Source organism: Bombina bombina, chromosome 2, assembly GCF_027579735.1.
Source record: "Bombina bombina isolate aBomBom1 chromosome 2, aBomBom1.pri, whole genome shotgun sequence".
Lineage (NCBI taxonomy): Eukaryota > Metazoa > Chordata > Amphibia > Anura > Bombinatoridae > Bombina > Bombina bombina.
The window spans coordinates 822,786,268-822,800,035 of record NC_069500.1 but is presented as its reverse complement, the minus strand read 5'-3'; the positions used below and the strand labels follow the sequence as shown (position 1 = coordinate 822,800,035).

The window sequence follows — 13,768 nt, the reverse complement described above, 5'->3', positions numbered from 1 at the left end:
TACTATTACCCAAGATGGCCTGCAGAAGCACATCCCTTGGGACAGATTGTCCTGCGACAACCACCACCGAAGAGAGTCTCTGGTCTCTTGGTCCAGATTTATCTGAGGAGATAAATTTGCATAATCCCCATTCCACTGACTGAGCATGCACAGTTGTTGTGGTCTGAGATGAAAGCGAGCAAACGAGATGATATCCATTGCTGCTACCATTAGTCCAATGACTTCCATACACTGATGGCCGATGAATGGACTGAAGAGCCTGGCAAGTATTTAGAATCTTTGATTTTCTGACTTCTGTCAGAAATATTTTCATGTCTACCGAGTCTATCAGAGTTCCCAGGAATGGAACTCTTGTCTGTGGAACTAGTGAACTCTTTCCTGCATTCACTTTCCAACCGTGAGTTCTCAGAAATGACAACACAATGTCCGTGTGAGATTTGGACAGATGATAGGTTGACGTCTGGATCAAGATATCATCCAGATAGGGTGCCACCGCTATGCCTCGCAGCCTGAGAACCGCTAGAAGAGACCATAGAACCTTTGTGAAGATCCTGGGAGCTGTGGCCAACCCGAAGGGAAGGGCCACAAACTAAAAATGAAATGCAAATCGCAGGAACCAATGATGATCCTTGTGGATAGGAATGTGAAGGTACGCATCCTTCAGGTCCACCGTGGTCATGTATTGACCCTCCTGGATCATTGGCAAAATTGTATGAATAGTCTCCATCTTGAACGATGGGACTCTGAGAAACTTGTTTAGACATTTGAGATCTAAAATCGGTCTGAAGGTTCCCTCTTTTTTTGGGAACCACGAATAGATTTGAATAGAACCCCTGCCCCTGTTCCCGATCTGGAACTGGGCAAATTACACCCATGGTGTAGAGGTCTTTTACACAGCGTAAGAACGCCTCTCTTTTTGTCTGGTCTACAGACAATCGTAAAAGATGAAATCTTCCCCTTGGGGGGAAGTCCTTGAATTCCAACTGATACCCCTGGGTCACAATTTCCAATGCCCAGGGATCCTGTACATCCCTTGCCCAAGCCTGAGCAAAGAAAGAGAGTCTGCCCCCTACTAGATCCGGTCCCGGATCGGGGGCTGCCCCTTCATGCTGTCTTGGTAGCAGCAGCAGGCTTTTTGACCTGTTTACCTTTATTCCAGGCCTGGTTAGGTCTCCAGACTGCCTTGGATTGAGCAACGTTCCCTTCCTGCTTAGTGAAGGAAGAGGAAGCAGAGGATGTTCCTTTAAAATTTTGAAAGGAACGAAAATTATTTTGTTTACTCCTCATCTTGAAGGGCTTGTCCTGAGGTAGGGTGTGACCCTTACCTCCAGTAATGTCAGAGATTATTTCCTTCAACTCAGGCCCGAATATGGTCTTACTTTTGAAGGGAATAGGTAAAAGCTTAGATTTAGACGATACATCAGCCGACCATTACTTTAGCCATAACGCTCTACGCGCTACAATGGCAAAGCCTGCTTTTTTCGCTGCTAATTTTGCAAGTTGAAAAGCAGCATCAGTCATAAAAGAATTTGCTAGTTTAAGAGCCTTAATTCTGTCTAAAATGTCCTCTAAAGGTGTCTCAACCTTCAGAGACTCTTCCAGGGCGTCAAACCAAAAGGCAGCTGCAGTAGTTACTGGAACCATGCAAGCTATAGGCTGTAAGAGGAAACCCTGGTGAACAAATATTTTCTTTAGAAGACCCTCTAATTTTTTATCCATAGGGTCTTTAAAAGCACAACTGTCCTCAATGGGTATAGTTGTACGTTTAGCTAAAGTAGATATAGCTCCCTCCACCTTGGGAATCAATTGCCAGAAGTCTCGCATGGTGTCAGATATGGGAAACATTTTCTTAAAATTAGGAGGGGGAGAAAACGGTATAGCTGGTATATCCCATTCCTTCTTAACAATTTCCGAAATTCTCTTAGGAACCGGAAAAACGGTACTTCCAAATATTTGTCCATTTTACACAATTGTTCTGGAGGAATTGTGATCGGGTCACAATCATCCAGAGTCGCCAGAACCTCCCTGAGCAATAAGCGGAGGTGTTCTAATTTGAATTTAAAGAACACGAAGTCCGAATCTGTCTGAGGTAATACATTTCCTGACTCTGAAAGTTCTCCCTCAGACATTAAATCCCTAACCCCCAAATCAGAGCATTGGGAGGGTGCATCGGAAATAGCCACTAAGGAGTCAGAGGGGTCAGTATTTACATTAATATCTGACCAATGGCGTTTACCCTGCAAACCTGGCAGTTTAGACAATACCTCTGTAAGGGTAGTAGACATAACTGCAGCCATATCTTGCAAAGTAAAAAAAGTAGACGCACTAGAAGTACTTGGCGTCGCTTGTGTGGGCGTTTAAAGGGTGTGACACTTGGGGAGAATTAGATGGCATATCCTGATTCTCTGCAGACTGAGAAACATCCTGAGGCCCACTTTCTTTATTTAAAATGTGATCCCTACAGTGTAAGGCCCTTTCAGTACAAGAAGGGCACAATGTAAGAGGGGGTTCCACCATGGCTTCTAAACACATAGAACACTGAGTTCCCATGTCAGACATGTTGTACAGACTAGTAATAACAGCACAAGTCGTTCTCAATCTTTATGATATGTGAAAAAAACAATTCAGCACAAAAACGGTTACTGCGCCTTTAAATATAAAAAGTGTACACTGTTTTGCAAAGTCGTTAAAACGATATTCAAAATGAATAATTTTGTTGATATGAGAGCCTAATGTGCTATTGGCTATTGCACCACAAGTAATAGGAGAGTTAGATCTTATTTTTAGTAAATTAGGCAGTAAAAACGATCTGCAGACAATTTTCACTCCGCTGTGGCGCCTACCTGCCCCCAAGACCTGTCAAAATTATCTGGTCCCACTCCAAAATACAGCCTCACAGTTCCAACCAGAGCTAATGGCTGCTACCTCTCCAGAAACTAACTGCGCACTGAAGCGCAAAATTAGGCCCCGCCCATCATGTCTGATGAACCAACAACTTGAGAAAACCGCATGGGAAGCGTTTCAACAATAAAAATATGCACACACTGCTTTTTTGTAATGAACATGCCATGTGGACCCCACAGAAAAATTAAACTCAGCCTCAATAAACCATAATCGTAACATTAGGTGTTTCCTAGGCTACCCTCGTGTCTAAAACCACATAGCCCTTAAGTATCCCATGTTATCTTGAATGGGATAATAATACACAAGTTACTACAGTACCACCCTTTTTATATAAGGAATACTGCTTACCCTTTCCCTGCATGGGAAATATGTCTGATATATCATGTCTCCTCAGAATGTAAATGACTGCACATACCTTGATACTGATTGCAGCAAGAAAACGTTCCCCCATACTGAAGATTTCTCCTGTACTTCCTCAGTAAAACTTGAGAGAACGAACATGGATCTTAGTTACTACTGCTAAGATCATCAGACTCGAGGCATGATTCTTCTTCTATGTCATGCCAGAGTAAAAACAGTACTCACCGGTACCATTTAAAATAAAAAATTCTTGATTGAAGAAAAACTAAACTATCTTTTTATCACCACATAAATTTTACCCTTCCTATTGCTAGCATAGGCAAAGAGAATAACTGGGGGGAGGAGTTAGGGGAGGAGCTATATAGCAGCTCTGCTGTGGTGCTCTTTGCCACTTCCTGTTAGCAGGAGGAATATATCCCACAAGTAAAGGATGAAACCTGTGGATTCGGTATAACTTGTAAAAGAAATATCAAAACTATTTCATATTATGAGGGATGAGGTAATGGTAAACTTCATCACAGATGAGGATAACAGCCTTAGACTATGTAGGATAACTCAGTGTTTCTCAACCGCGGTCCTCAAGCACCGGTCTCCCAACAGGCCAGATTTTCATTACAGCTGAACTTGAGCACAGGTGAAATAATCAGCTGATCTGTAACCATGACAACTAACCTGCTCTCACCCATCAGCTGATTATTTCATTGGTTGAACCAATAACAAGAGGCATATATGTGCAGCCACCAATCAGCAGCTAGCTCCTAGTAGTGCGTTACTGCTCCTGAGCCTACCTAGGCATACTTTTTAACAAAGAATACCAATAGAAAAAGCAAATTAGCTAACAGAAGTAAATTGAAAAGTTGTTTAAAATTACATGTGCTATCTGAATTATGAAAGAATAATGTTGGGTTTCATGTCTCTTTAAAGGAATGTTTAATATTAATCGTATTTCTGTATACAAAATAAGTGTTTTAAAAGCATTTAAAACTGTAATTTTGTTTACAAAATGTGCATGTATTGTATTCCAAGGACACACACTTTAAAAGCCTTGAGTGTTTTTTTTACCTTATCTCCTCTTATGTGACCAATAAGGAACAGGTATCAGTGAGCCTCTGTGGCATACGGGGGGGGGGGGGTCAGGTCTCTGAATAACCCCTCTCTGGAAAAACTAAATAACAGGAAACCGATGCAAAATAATTAATGAAAGTACAATGCAAAGTTTTATGGGGAATTCAGTTTGGAATTTAATGTTTCTATAAATAATGTTCTGGAAAGTATATAAGTAACAGATTACTGTAACGGGATAGTAGTAAATTGTTGCTAGTGTCCTTTCCACCCTACTTTATGCCATAGGTATTAGGCCTTAGAGATGATTTAATCCCTTTGTTTCTCTGTTTGTCCCACAGCACAGATAGAAGTTATACCGTGCAAAATTTGTGGAGACAAATCATCTGGGATACATTATGGGGTGATTACCTGTGAGGGGTGTAAGGTAAGATTTTGTTTCACCTCTTTATAAAGGGCATCCTTTACAGTGGTGGTTACATAGGTGTTAGCTGGCGAACCCAGTCAGCCTAATGTAGTTTACTTAAAAAGCCTTGTTATATTAGTGTAAAGGCATGGAATTGCCAATAACTGTTGGTCTATGCAAATATACAGGTCAGATGTCATACAGCAACTGTGACACACACACACACACATATATATATATATATATACACGTTTACTGTTGTTTATCGCTATATAAATATATATCTATTCAATTTTTAAAATAAATATCTTCCAGATCTCTTAAGAATCACTCCATTTCTTTACTCATAGTATGTCTCAGCACCTACTGAAACTTAAACTTATGTCACTTCTCTCTGTTTAAATGTATGTTTATGACCTGCTGTTTGATCCTATGTCTACAATGATTATTCTCTTTGTCTCCTGATGCTATACCTCTTTAATTCCAATCCTGGACTTTCTTATCTTTGCTGCCATCTAACCTTATCCCTTACTGCCCTTTAACTCGCTGTCCTTCATGTACAGGGTTTCTTCAGGAGAAGTCAGCAGAACAATGCTTCTTACTCATGCTCTCGCCAACGCAACTGTCTGATAGATAGGACAAACCGAAACCGCTGTCAGCACTGCAGGTTGCAAAAGTGCTTAGAGCTTGGGATGTCTCGAGATGGTGGGTAATAATCAATACACAAACAATTTAAACACGCAGTCAAGGCAAAAACATAAAAGTAGTTTTTTGTAGAAAATGCTTCTTCTTTTTTGGAATAGAATCAACTAAAGTGTTAGAGGCTCAGGCAGGAAAATAGAAATGCCCAAGGCGTGAACACTTTTCTTAGGTAGTACCTAAAAAGAAGCAACTTACAGAGTCAAAAAATTTATTTAAAAAGGTTGATCCTCCTCTTTTAAATGATGGTTCACATAATGATTTTAGGTCTCAGGGTTGATGTGAAAATTACAGTTTAGAACAGGATTGTGGTAATATGTGGATGAGCTCAAAAATGATTTCACAGTTCATCATAAGTAGATCCATGAGACTATTTAATTTAAAGCAGAAAGCTCCTTTTAAAGGTAATCCATAAACTGTCTCTCTAAATATCATATGGTGGATGTAAAAATGGCAATTTTAATAATTTATTAGACATATTTAGGTTAATCAAAAAAGGGAGCTGCTTAAACTATACAACCATGAAACAATACATTTGATGTGGTAGAGACTCCTCTTAAAAAAACATGATAAATACAACTCAGCTAGAGTAACTACACCAGTCTCTCTATTAAAATAAACCACCACCCTTTTGAGACCTCTAATTAAAGGGGCTCAGTTTCTTATTCAAATGATGGACCATATGACTCTGAGTATATCATGTGGTTGATGTGAAATGGAAATTATAAAATTAGAAAGAGTTTATTTACAGTTAAACTTGTTTGTCTACAGTAATATCATTATGGCCAAGAAACAACATGTTCTTGATATTTTAACTCACTAGACACTGTTGAAGCTGGAATTAATCATGTTAATATATATTTTTCTACATTGATGTTATTATGATTTGGAAATTTATGTATTTTTCTCTGTATATGGTTATATATTGGGTAAAACGCTTGTTTACGCCCGAATAGATTATAAAAATAATATACATTAATTGGAATAATTTCAAAATGTCTTCACTTAAAGGGACACTCAAGTCAAAATTAAACTTTAATGATTCAGATAGCAAGCATGCAATTTTAAACAAATTTCCAATTTACTACCATTAACAAAATGTGCACAGTCTTTTTATATTTACACTTTTTGAGTCACCAGCTGCTACTGAGCATGTGCAAGAATTCACAGAATATTGGTATATTCATTTGTGATTGGCTGATGGCTGTCACATGATACAGGAAGAGTGGAAATAGACATAACTGAAATTTGACAGAAAAAAAATCTACTACTCATTTGAAGTTCAGACTAAGGGCTAGATTTATTAAAGCTGAGGCGTACAGGGGCGCGTATACGCGCCCCTGTACGCCTCAGCTCGCCTGTGGCAGGGCGAAAATACCCGCAGGGATTCGGCATTGCACACGAGCGCAATTTTGCGCTCGCCTGCAATCCCGCCCCCTGCCCACGCACAGCCAATCACGCGCGGGCAGGAGCTGTCAATCTCCTCGGTCTGACCGAGGAGATTGAATTTCGCCAGATTAGAGGTGGCAAAGAGGCTAAGGAAGCAGCGGTCTGGTGACTGCTGCTTGATAAATGACGGCGAGCAAGTTCTTGAGAGAACTTGCTGCCGTAGGGGCTTAATAAATCTAGCCCTAAGTGCTATTACATTGCATTTTTATTGCGCATTTGTTGATTATGCAAATCTATTGTATTTACTGGTCATTTAACTTGTACTGAATAAAATGTGTATATATAGCAACTAATATACTATGTGTAGCTTGATAGATGTACATATAATGCTGTAACTAAATATAATTTCTTTCATGTAATTGGCAAGAGTCCATGAGCTAGTGACATATGGGATATACAATCCTACTAGGAGGGGCAAAGTTTCCCAAACCTCAAAATGCCTATAAATACACCCCTCACCACACCCACAATTCAGTTTTACAAACTTTGCCTCCTATGGAGGTGGTGAAGTAAGTTTGTGCTAAGATTTCTACGTTGATATGCGCTTCTCAGCATTGTTGAAGCCCGATTCCTCTCAGAGTACAGCGAATGTCAGAGGGACGTGAAGGGAGTATCACCTATTGAATACGATGATTTTCCTAACGGGGGTCTTTTTCATGGGTTCTCTGTTATCGGTCGTAGAGATTCATCTCCTACCTCCCTTTTCAGATCGACGATATACTCTCAAATTTACCATTACCTCTACTAAAGAACTGTTTTAGTACTGGTTTGGCTATCTGCTATTTGTGGATGGGTGTCTTTTGGTAAGTATGTTTTTATTACTTAAGACACCCTCAGCTATGGTTTGGCACTTTATGCAATTTATATAAAGTTATAAATATATGTATTGTACTTATATTTGCCATGAGTCAGGTTCATGTATTTCCTTCTGCAGACTGTCAGTTTCATATTTGGGAATATAAACACTTTAAGAAATTTGTTTCTTACCTGGGGTTTAGTCTTTTTCTATTTTGACTACTTTTGCATTTGCGGGTATTAGGCCCGCGGGTGCGTCAAATGTTAGACTTTATTGCGTAATTTTTTGGCGCGTGAAATTACGTTTTTGACGCAACTTCGTCATTTCCGGCGTCACACGTGACGTCGAGACCTTTCACACGGCGGCGTCATTAGTGACGCAACTGTGTAATTTCCGGTCAATTTTGGCGCCAAAAAAGTTTACGTTACATTGTGCGTCATACTTGGCGCCAATTTTTTTCATTATTTCAATACCCCATTCATGTTTGCCTCCTGCTTTCTTCTATCAAGAGGCCTATGCATTTGCATTTTTTCCCATTCCTGAAACTGTCATTTAAGGAAATAGATAATTTTGCTTTATATGTTGTTTTTTCTTTTACATTGAGCAAGATGTCCCAATCTGATCCTGCCTCAGAAGTTTCTGCTGGAAGCTTGCTGCCTGACGTCGGTTCTACAAAAGCTAAGTGCATTTGTTGCAAAATTATAGAAATGTCATTTGTAATAGTTGTCATGATAAACTTTTACATGCAGATAGTGTTTCTATCAGTAATAGTACATTGCCAGTTGCAGTTCCTTCAACTTCTAATGTGCATGATATACCTGTAAATTTCAAAGAATTTGTTTCTGAATCTATTATGAAGGCTTTGTCTGCATTTCCACCTTCTAATAAACGTAAAAGGTCTTTTAAAACTTCTCATTTAGCTGATGAAATTTCAAATGACCAACAACATAATAATTCATCCTCTTCTGATGAGGATCTATCTGAAACAGAAGATCCTTCCTCAGATATTGACACTGACTAATCTACTTATTTATTTAAAATAGAGTATATGCGTTCTTTATTAAAAGAAGTGTTAAATACTTTGGATATTGAGGTAACCAGTCCTATTGACGTTCAGTCTAATAAACGTTTAAATGCTGTTTTTAAACCTCCTGTGGTTTCCCCAGGTGTTTTTCCCATTCCTGAGGCTATTTCTGATATGATTTCTAGGGAATTGAATAAGCCAGGTACTTCCTTTGTTTCTTCTTCAAGGTTTAAGAGATTGTATCCTTTACCAGCAAAATCTATAGAGTTTTGGGAAAAGATCCCCAAAGTTGATGGGGCTATTTCTACTCTTGCTAAACGTACCACTATTCCTATGGAAGATAGCACTTCCTTTAAGGATCCTTTAGATAGGAAGCTTGAATCTTATCTAAGGAAGGCCTATTTATATTCAGGTCATCTTCTCAGACCTGCTATTTCTTTGGGTGATGTTGCGGCCGCATCAACTTTCTGGTTGGAAAATTTAGCGCAACATGAATTGGATTCTGACATATCTAGCATTGTTCGCTTACTGCAACATGCTAATCATTTTATTTGTGATGCCATTTTTGATATTATCAAAATTGATGTTAGATCCACGTCTTTAGCTGTATTAGCTAGAAGAGCTTTGTGGCTTAAATCTTGGAATGCTGATATGACATATAAATCTAGATTACTATCTCTTTCTTTCCAAGGTAATAATTTATTTGGTTCTCAGTTGGATTCTATTATTTCAACTATCACTGGAGGAAAAGGAGTTTTTTTGCCTCAGGATAAAAAACCTAAGGGTAAATCTAAGGCTTCTAACCGTTTTCGTTCCTTTCGTCAGAATAAGGAACAAAAACTCAATCCTCCTCCCAAGGAATCTGCTTCCAGTTGGAAGCCTTCCTCAAATTGGAATAAATCCAAGCCATTTAGGAAACCAAAGTCTGCCCCTAAATCCGCATGAAGGTGCGGCCCTCATTCCAGCTCAGCTGGTAGGGGGCAGATTAAGGTTTTTCAAGGATTTTTGGATAAAATCTGTCCAAAATCATTGGATTCAGAGCATTGTCTCTCAAGGGTATCGAATAGGATTCAAAGTAAGACCTCCTGTGAGAAGATTTTTTCTCTCACACATTCCTGTAAATCCAGTAAAAGCTCAGGCTTTTCTGAAGTGTGTTTCAGATCTGGAGTCTTCAGGGGTAATCATGCCAGTTCCTCTTCAGGAACAAGGTTTGGGGTTTTATTCAAACCTATTCATTGTACCAAAGAAAGAAAATTTGTTTATCTGAAACAAATCTGGATCTGAAAATTTTGAATCGTTATGTAAGAGTACCAACTTTCTAGATGGTGACTATAAGGACTATTCTGCCTTTTGTTCAGCAAGGACATTATATGTCCACAATAGACTTGCAGGATGCATACCTTCATATTCCGATTCATCCAGAACACTATCAGTTTCTGAGATTCTCTTTTCTAGACAAGCATTACCAATTTGTTGATCTTCCATTTGGCCTAGCAACAGCTCCAAGAATCTTTTCAAAGGTTCTGGGTGCCCTACTATCAGTAATCAGAGAACAGGGTATTGCGGTGTTTCCTTATTTGGACGATATCTTGGTACTAGCTCAGTCTTTACATACTGCTGAATCTCACACGAATCAACTAGTGTTGTTTCTTCGGAAACATGGTTGGAGTATCAATTTACCAAAAAGTTTCTTGATTCCTCAGACAAGGGTCACCTTTTTAGGTTTCCAGATAGATTCAGTGTCCATGACTCTGTCTCTAACAGACAAGAGATGTTAAAAATTGGTTGCAGCCTGTCGGCGCCTTCAGTCTCAGTCATTCCCTTCAGTGGCTATGTGCATGGAAGTTTTAGGTCTCATGACTGCAGCATCGGACACAATCCCCTTTGCTCGTTTTCACATGAGACCTCTACAGCTTTGTATGCTGAATCAATGGTGCAGGGATTATACAAAGATATCACAATTAATATCCTTGAATCCCAATGTACGACACTCTCTGACATGGTGGCTAGATCACCATCATTTGGTTCAAGGGGCTTCTTTTGTTCGCCCAACCTGGACTGTGATCACAACAGATGCGAGTCTTTCAGGTTGGGGAGCTGTTTGGGGGTCTCTGACAGCACAAGGGGTTTGGAAATCTCAAGATGCGAGATTACCAATAAATATTTTAGAACTCCGTGCAATTCTCAGGGCTCTTCAGTTCTGGCCTCTACTAAAGAGGGAACCGTTCATTTGTTTTCAGACAGACAATATCACAACTGTGGCTTATGTCAATCATCAGGGTGGGACTCACAGTCCCCAAGCTATGAAAGAAGTATCTTGGATACTTGCTTGGGCGGAATCCAGCTCCTGTCTTATCTCTGCGGTACATATCCCAGGTGTAGACAATTGGGAGGCGGATTATCTCAGCTGCCAGACTTTACATCCAGGGGAGTGGTCTCTCCATCCAGATGTGTTTTCTCAGATTGTTCAGATGTGGGGGCTTCCAGAGAGATAGATCTCATGGCTTCTCATCTAAACAAGAAACTTCCCAGATACCTGTCCAGGTCCAGGGATGTTCAGGCGGAAGCAGTGGATGCGCTGACACTTCCTTGGTGTTATCAACCTGCTTACATCTTCCTGCCTCTAGTTCTTCTTCCAAGAGTGATTTCCAAAATCATCATGGAACAGTCTTTTGTGTTGCTGGTGGCTCCAGCATGGCCACACAGGTTTTGGTATGCGGATCTGGTTCGGATGTCCAGTTGCCCGCCTTGGCCACTTCCATTACGGCCGAACCTACTATCTCAAGGTCCGTTTTTCCATCAGGATCTCAAATCATTAAATTTGAAGGTATGTAAATTGAACGCTTAGTTCTAAGTCATAGAGGTTTCTCTGATTCAGTGATTAATACTATGTTACAAGCTCGTAAATCTGTCTCTAGGAAGATTTATTATAGAGTTTGGAAGGCTTACATTTTATGGTGTTCTTCTCATAAATTCTCCTGGCATTCTTTTAGAATTCCTAGAATTTTGCAGTTTCTTCAGGATGGTCTGGATAAGGGTTTATCTGCAAGTTCCTTGAAAGGACAAATCTCCGCTCTTTCTGTTTTATTTCACAGAAAAATTGCTATACTTCCTGATATACACTGTTTTGTACAGGCTTTAGTTCGTATTAAACCTGTCATTAAGTCAATTTCTCCTCCTTGGAGTCTTAATTTGGTTCTGAGGGCTTTACAGGCTCCTCCTTTTGAACCTATGCATTCTTTGGACATTAAACTACTTTCCTGGAAAGTGTTTTCCTTTTGGCTATCTCTTCTGCTAGAAGAGTTTCTGAGCTATCTGCTCTTTCTTGTGAGTCTCCTTTTCTGATTTTTCATCAGGATAAGGCAGTTTTGCGGACTTCTTTTCAATTTTTACCTAAGGTTGTGAATTCTAACAACATTAGTAGAGAAATTGTTGTCCCTTCTTTATGTCCTAATCCTAAGAATTCTTTGGAGAGATCCTTACATTCTTTGGATGTGGTAAGAGCTTTGAAATATTATGTGGAAGCTACTAAAAATTTCAGGAAGACTTCTAGTCTTTTTGTTTTATTTTCTGGTCCTAGGAAAGGTCAGAAAGCTTCTGCTGTTTCCTTGGCTTCTTGGTTGAAACTTTTGATTCATCAAGCTTATTTGGAGTCGGGTCAAACCCCGCCTCAGAGAATTACAGCTCATTCTACTAGATCAGTCTCTACTTCATGGGCTTTTAAGAATGAAGCTTCAGTCGATCAGATTTGCAAAGCAGCCACTTGGTCCTCTTTGCATACATTTACTAAATTCTACCATTTTGATGTATTTGCTTCTTCGGAAGCAGTTTTTGGTAGAAAAGTTCTTCAGGCAGCTGTTTCAGTTTGATTCTTCTGCTTTTGATTTAAGATTTTTTTTCTTTTCAAAGTGAAAATAACTTATTTTGTGGGTTGTGGATTATTATTTCAGCGTAATATGGCTGTTTTTATTTTATTCACTCCCTCTCTAGTGACTCTTGAGTGGAAGACTCCACATCTTGGGTATTGATATCCCATATGTCACTAGCTCATGGACTCTTGCCAATTACATGAAAGAAAACATAATTTATGTAAGAACTTACCTGATAAATTAATTTCTTTCATATTGGCAAGAGTCCATGAGGCCCACCCTTTTTATGGTGGTTATGATTTTTTGTATAAAGCACAATTATTTCCAAATTTCCTTTGTTGATGCTTTCTACTCCTTTCTTTATCACCCCACTGCTTGGCTATTCGTTAAACTGAATTGTGGGTGTGGTGAGGGGTGTATTTATAGGCATTTTGAGGTTTGGGAAACTTTGCCCCTCCTGGTAGGATTGTATATCCCATATGTCACTAGCTCATGGACTCTTGCCAATATGAAAGAAATGAATTTATCAGGTAAGTTCTTACATAAATTATGTTTTTTCCACAGCTGTGAAATTTGGTCGCATGTCCAAGAAACAGAGGGATAGCCTTTATGCTGAGGTCCAGAAGCACCAGCAGAAACAGGAGCCGGTGCTGGACAGAGAGGTCACTGATATGGTTCCACACAGTTATCCCACTAGTGTGAGCAGCGGTCTGTCTGACTTGGAGGAATTGAGTGGCCTGTCTGACAGCCTTCTGTTTGATTTCCCGCTCACCCCAGATGAAAGCAGCTCTTACTATAGCCTGGATATTCCTCTTTCCACACATACCTCACCAGACCCTGGGCATGTGACAACACCAGATCCTCTTGCTGGACACTGCATGAAAGGGTTGGAGGAGGGACAGTTGGTGCTGGACATCAACCCTGCAGACATAGGTAAATTCTTACACTGGGAACATGGGAACATTACTCAAGGATTCTGGGAGACAAGTGGTTCAGCTGAAGTATCAGGGTGGAAATTATAGACACTGAGCTGGAAAGGACAACTAAAATATTTAGTACTAGGAAGAGAAACTGAAATATTAAGAATTATGAAAAGTCCTTGAAATGTAAAGCTTTGAAGGAAGGCTAAGATGGGATTAAAAAAAAAGTATCAAGAATTAGAAAAGGAAGGAGGAAGTGTAAAATATTTAGAGTAATAT

The 13,768-nt window shown here is 39.6% G+C and overlaps 1 protein-coding gene across 3 annotated transcripts in view; it reads left to right on the top strand.

Moving 5' to 3' along the window:
• LOC128649688 (nuclear receptor ROR-beta) overlaps positions 1–13,768 on the top strand; it is a 106,271-nt gene that overhangs the window by 52,796 nt on the left and 39,707 nt on the right. For 2 of the 3 annotated variants that reach the window (XM_053703085.1, XM_053703084.1), the window contains 3 exons: positions 4,668–4,753; positions 5,296–5,437; positions 13,134–13,502. In XM_053703085.1, coding sequence (XP_053559060.1) covers positions 4,668–4,753; positions 5,296–5,437; positions 13,134–13,502 — 597 coding nt within the window. The remainder of the gene's footprint in view (positions 1–4,667; positions 4,754–5,295; positions 5,438–13,133; positions 13,503–13,768) is intronic. The other variant, XM_053703086.1, reaches the window with a different exon arrangement.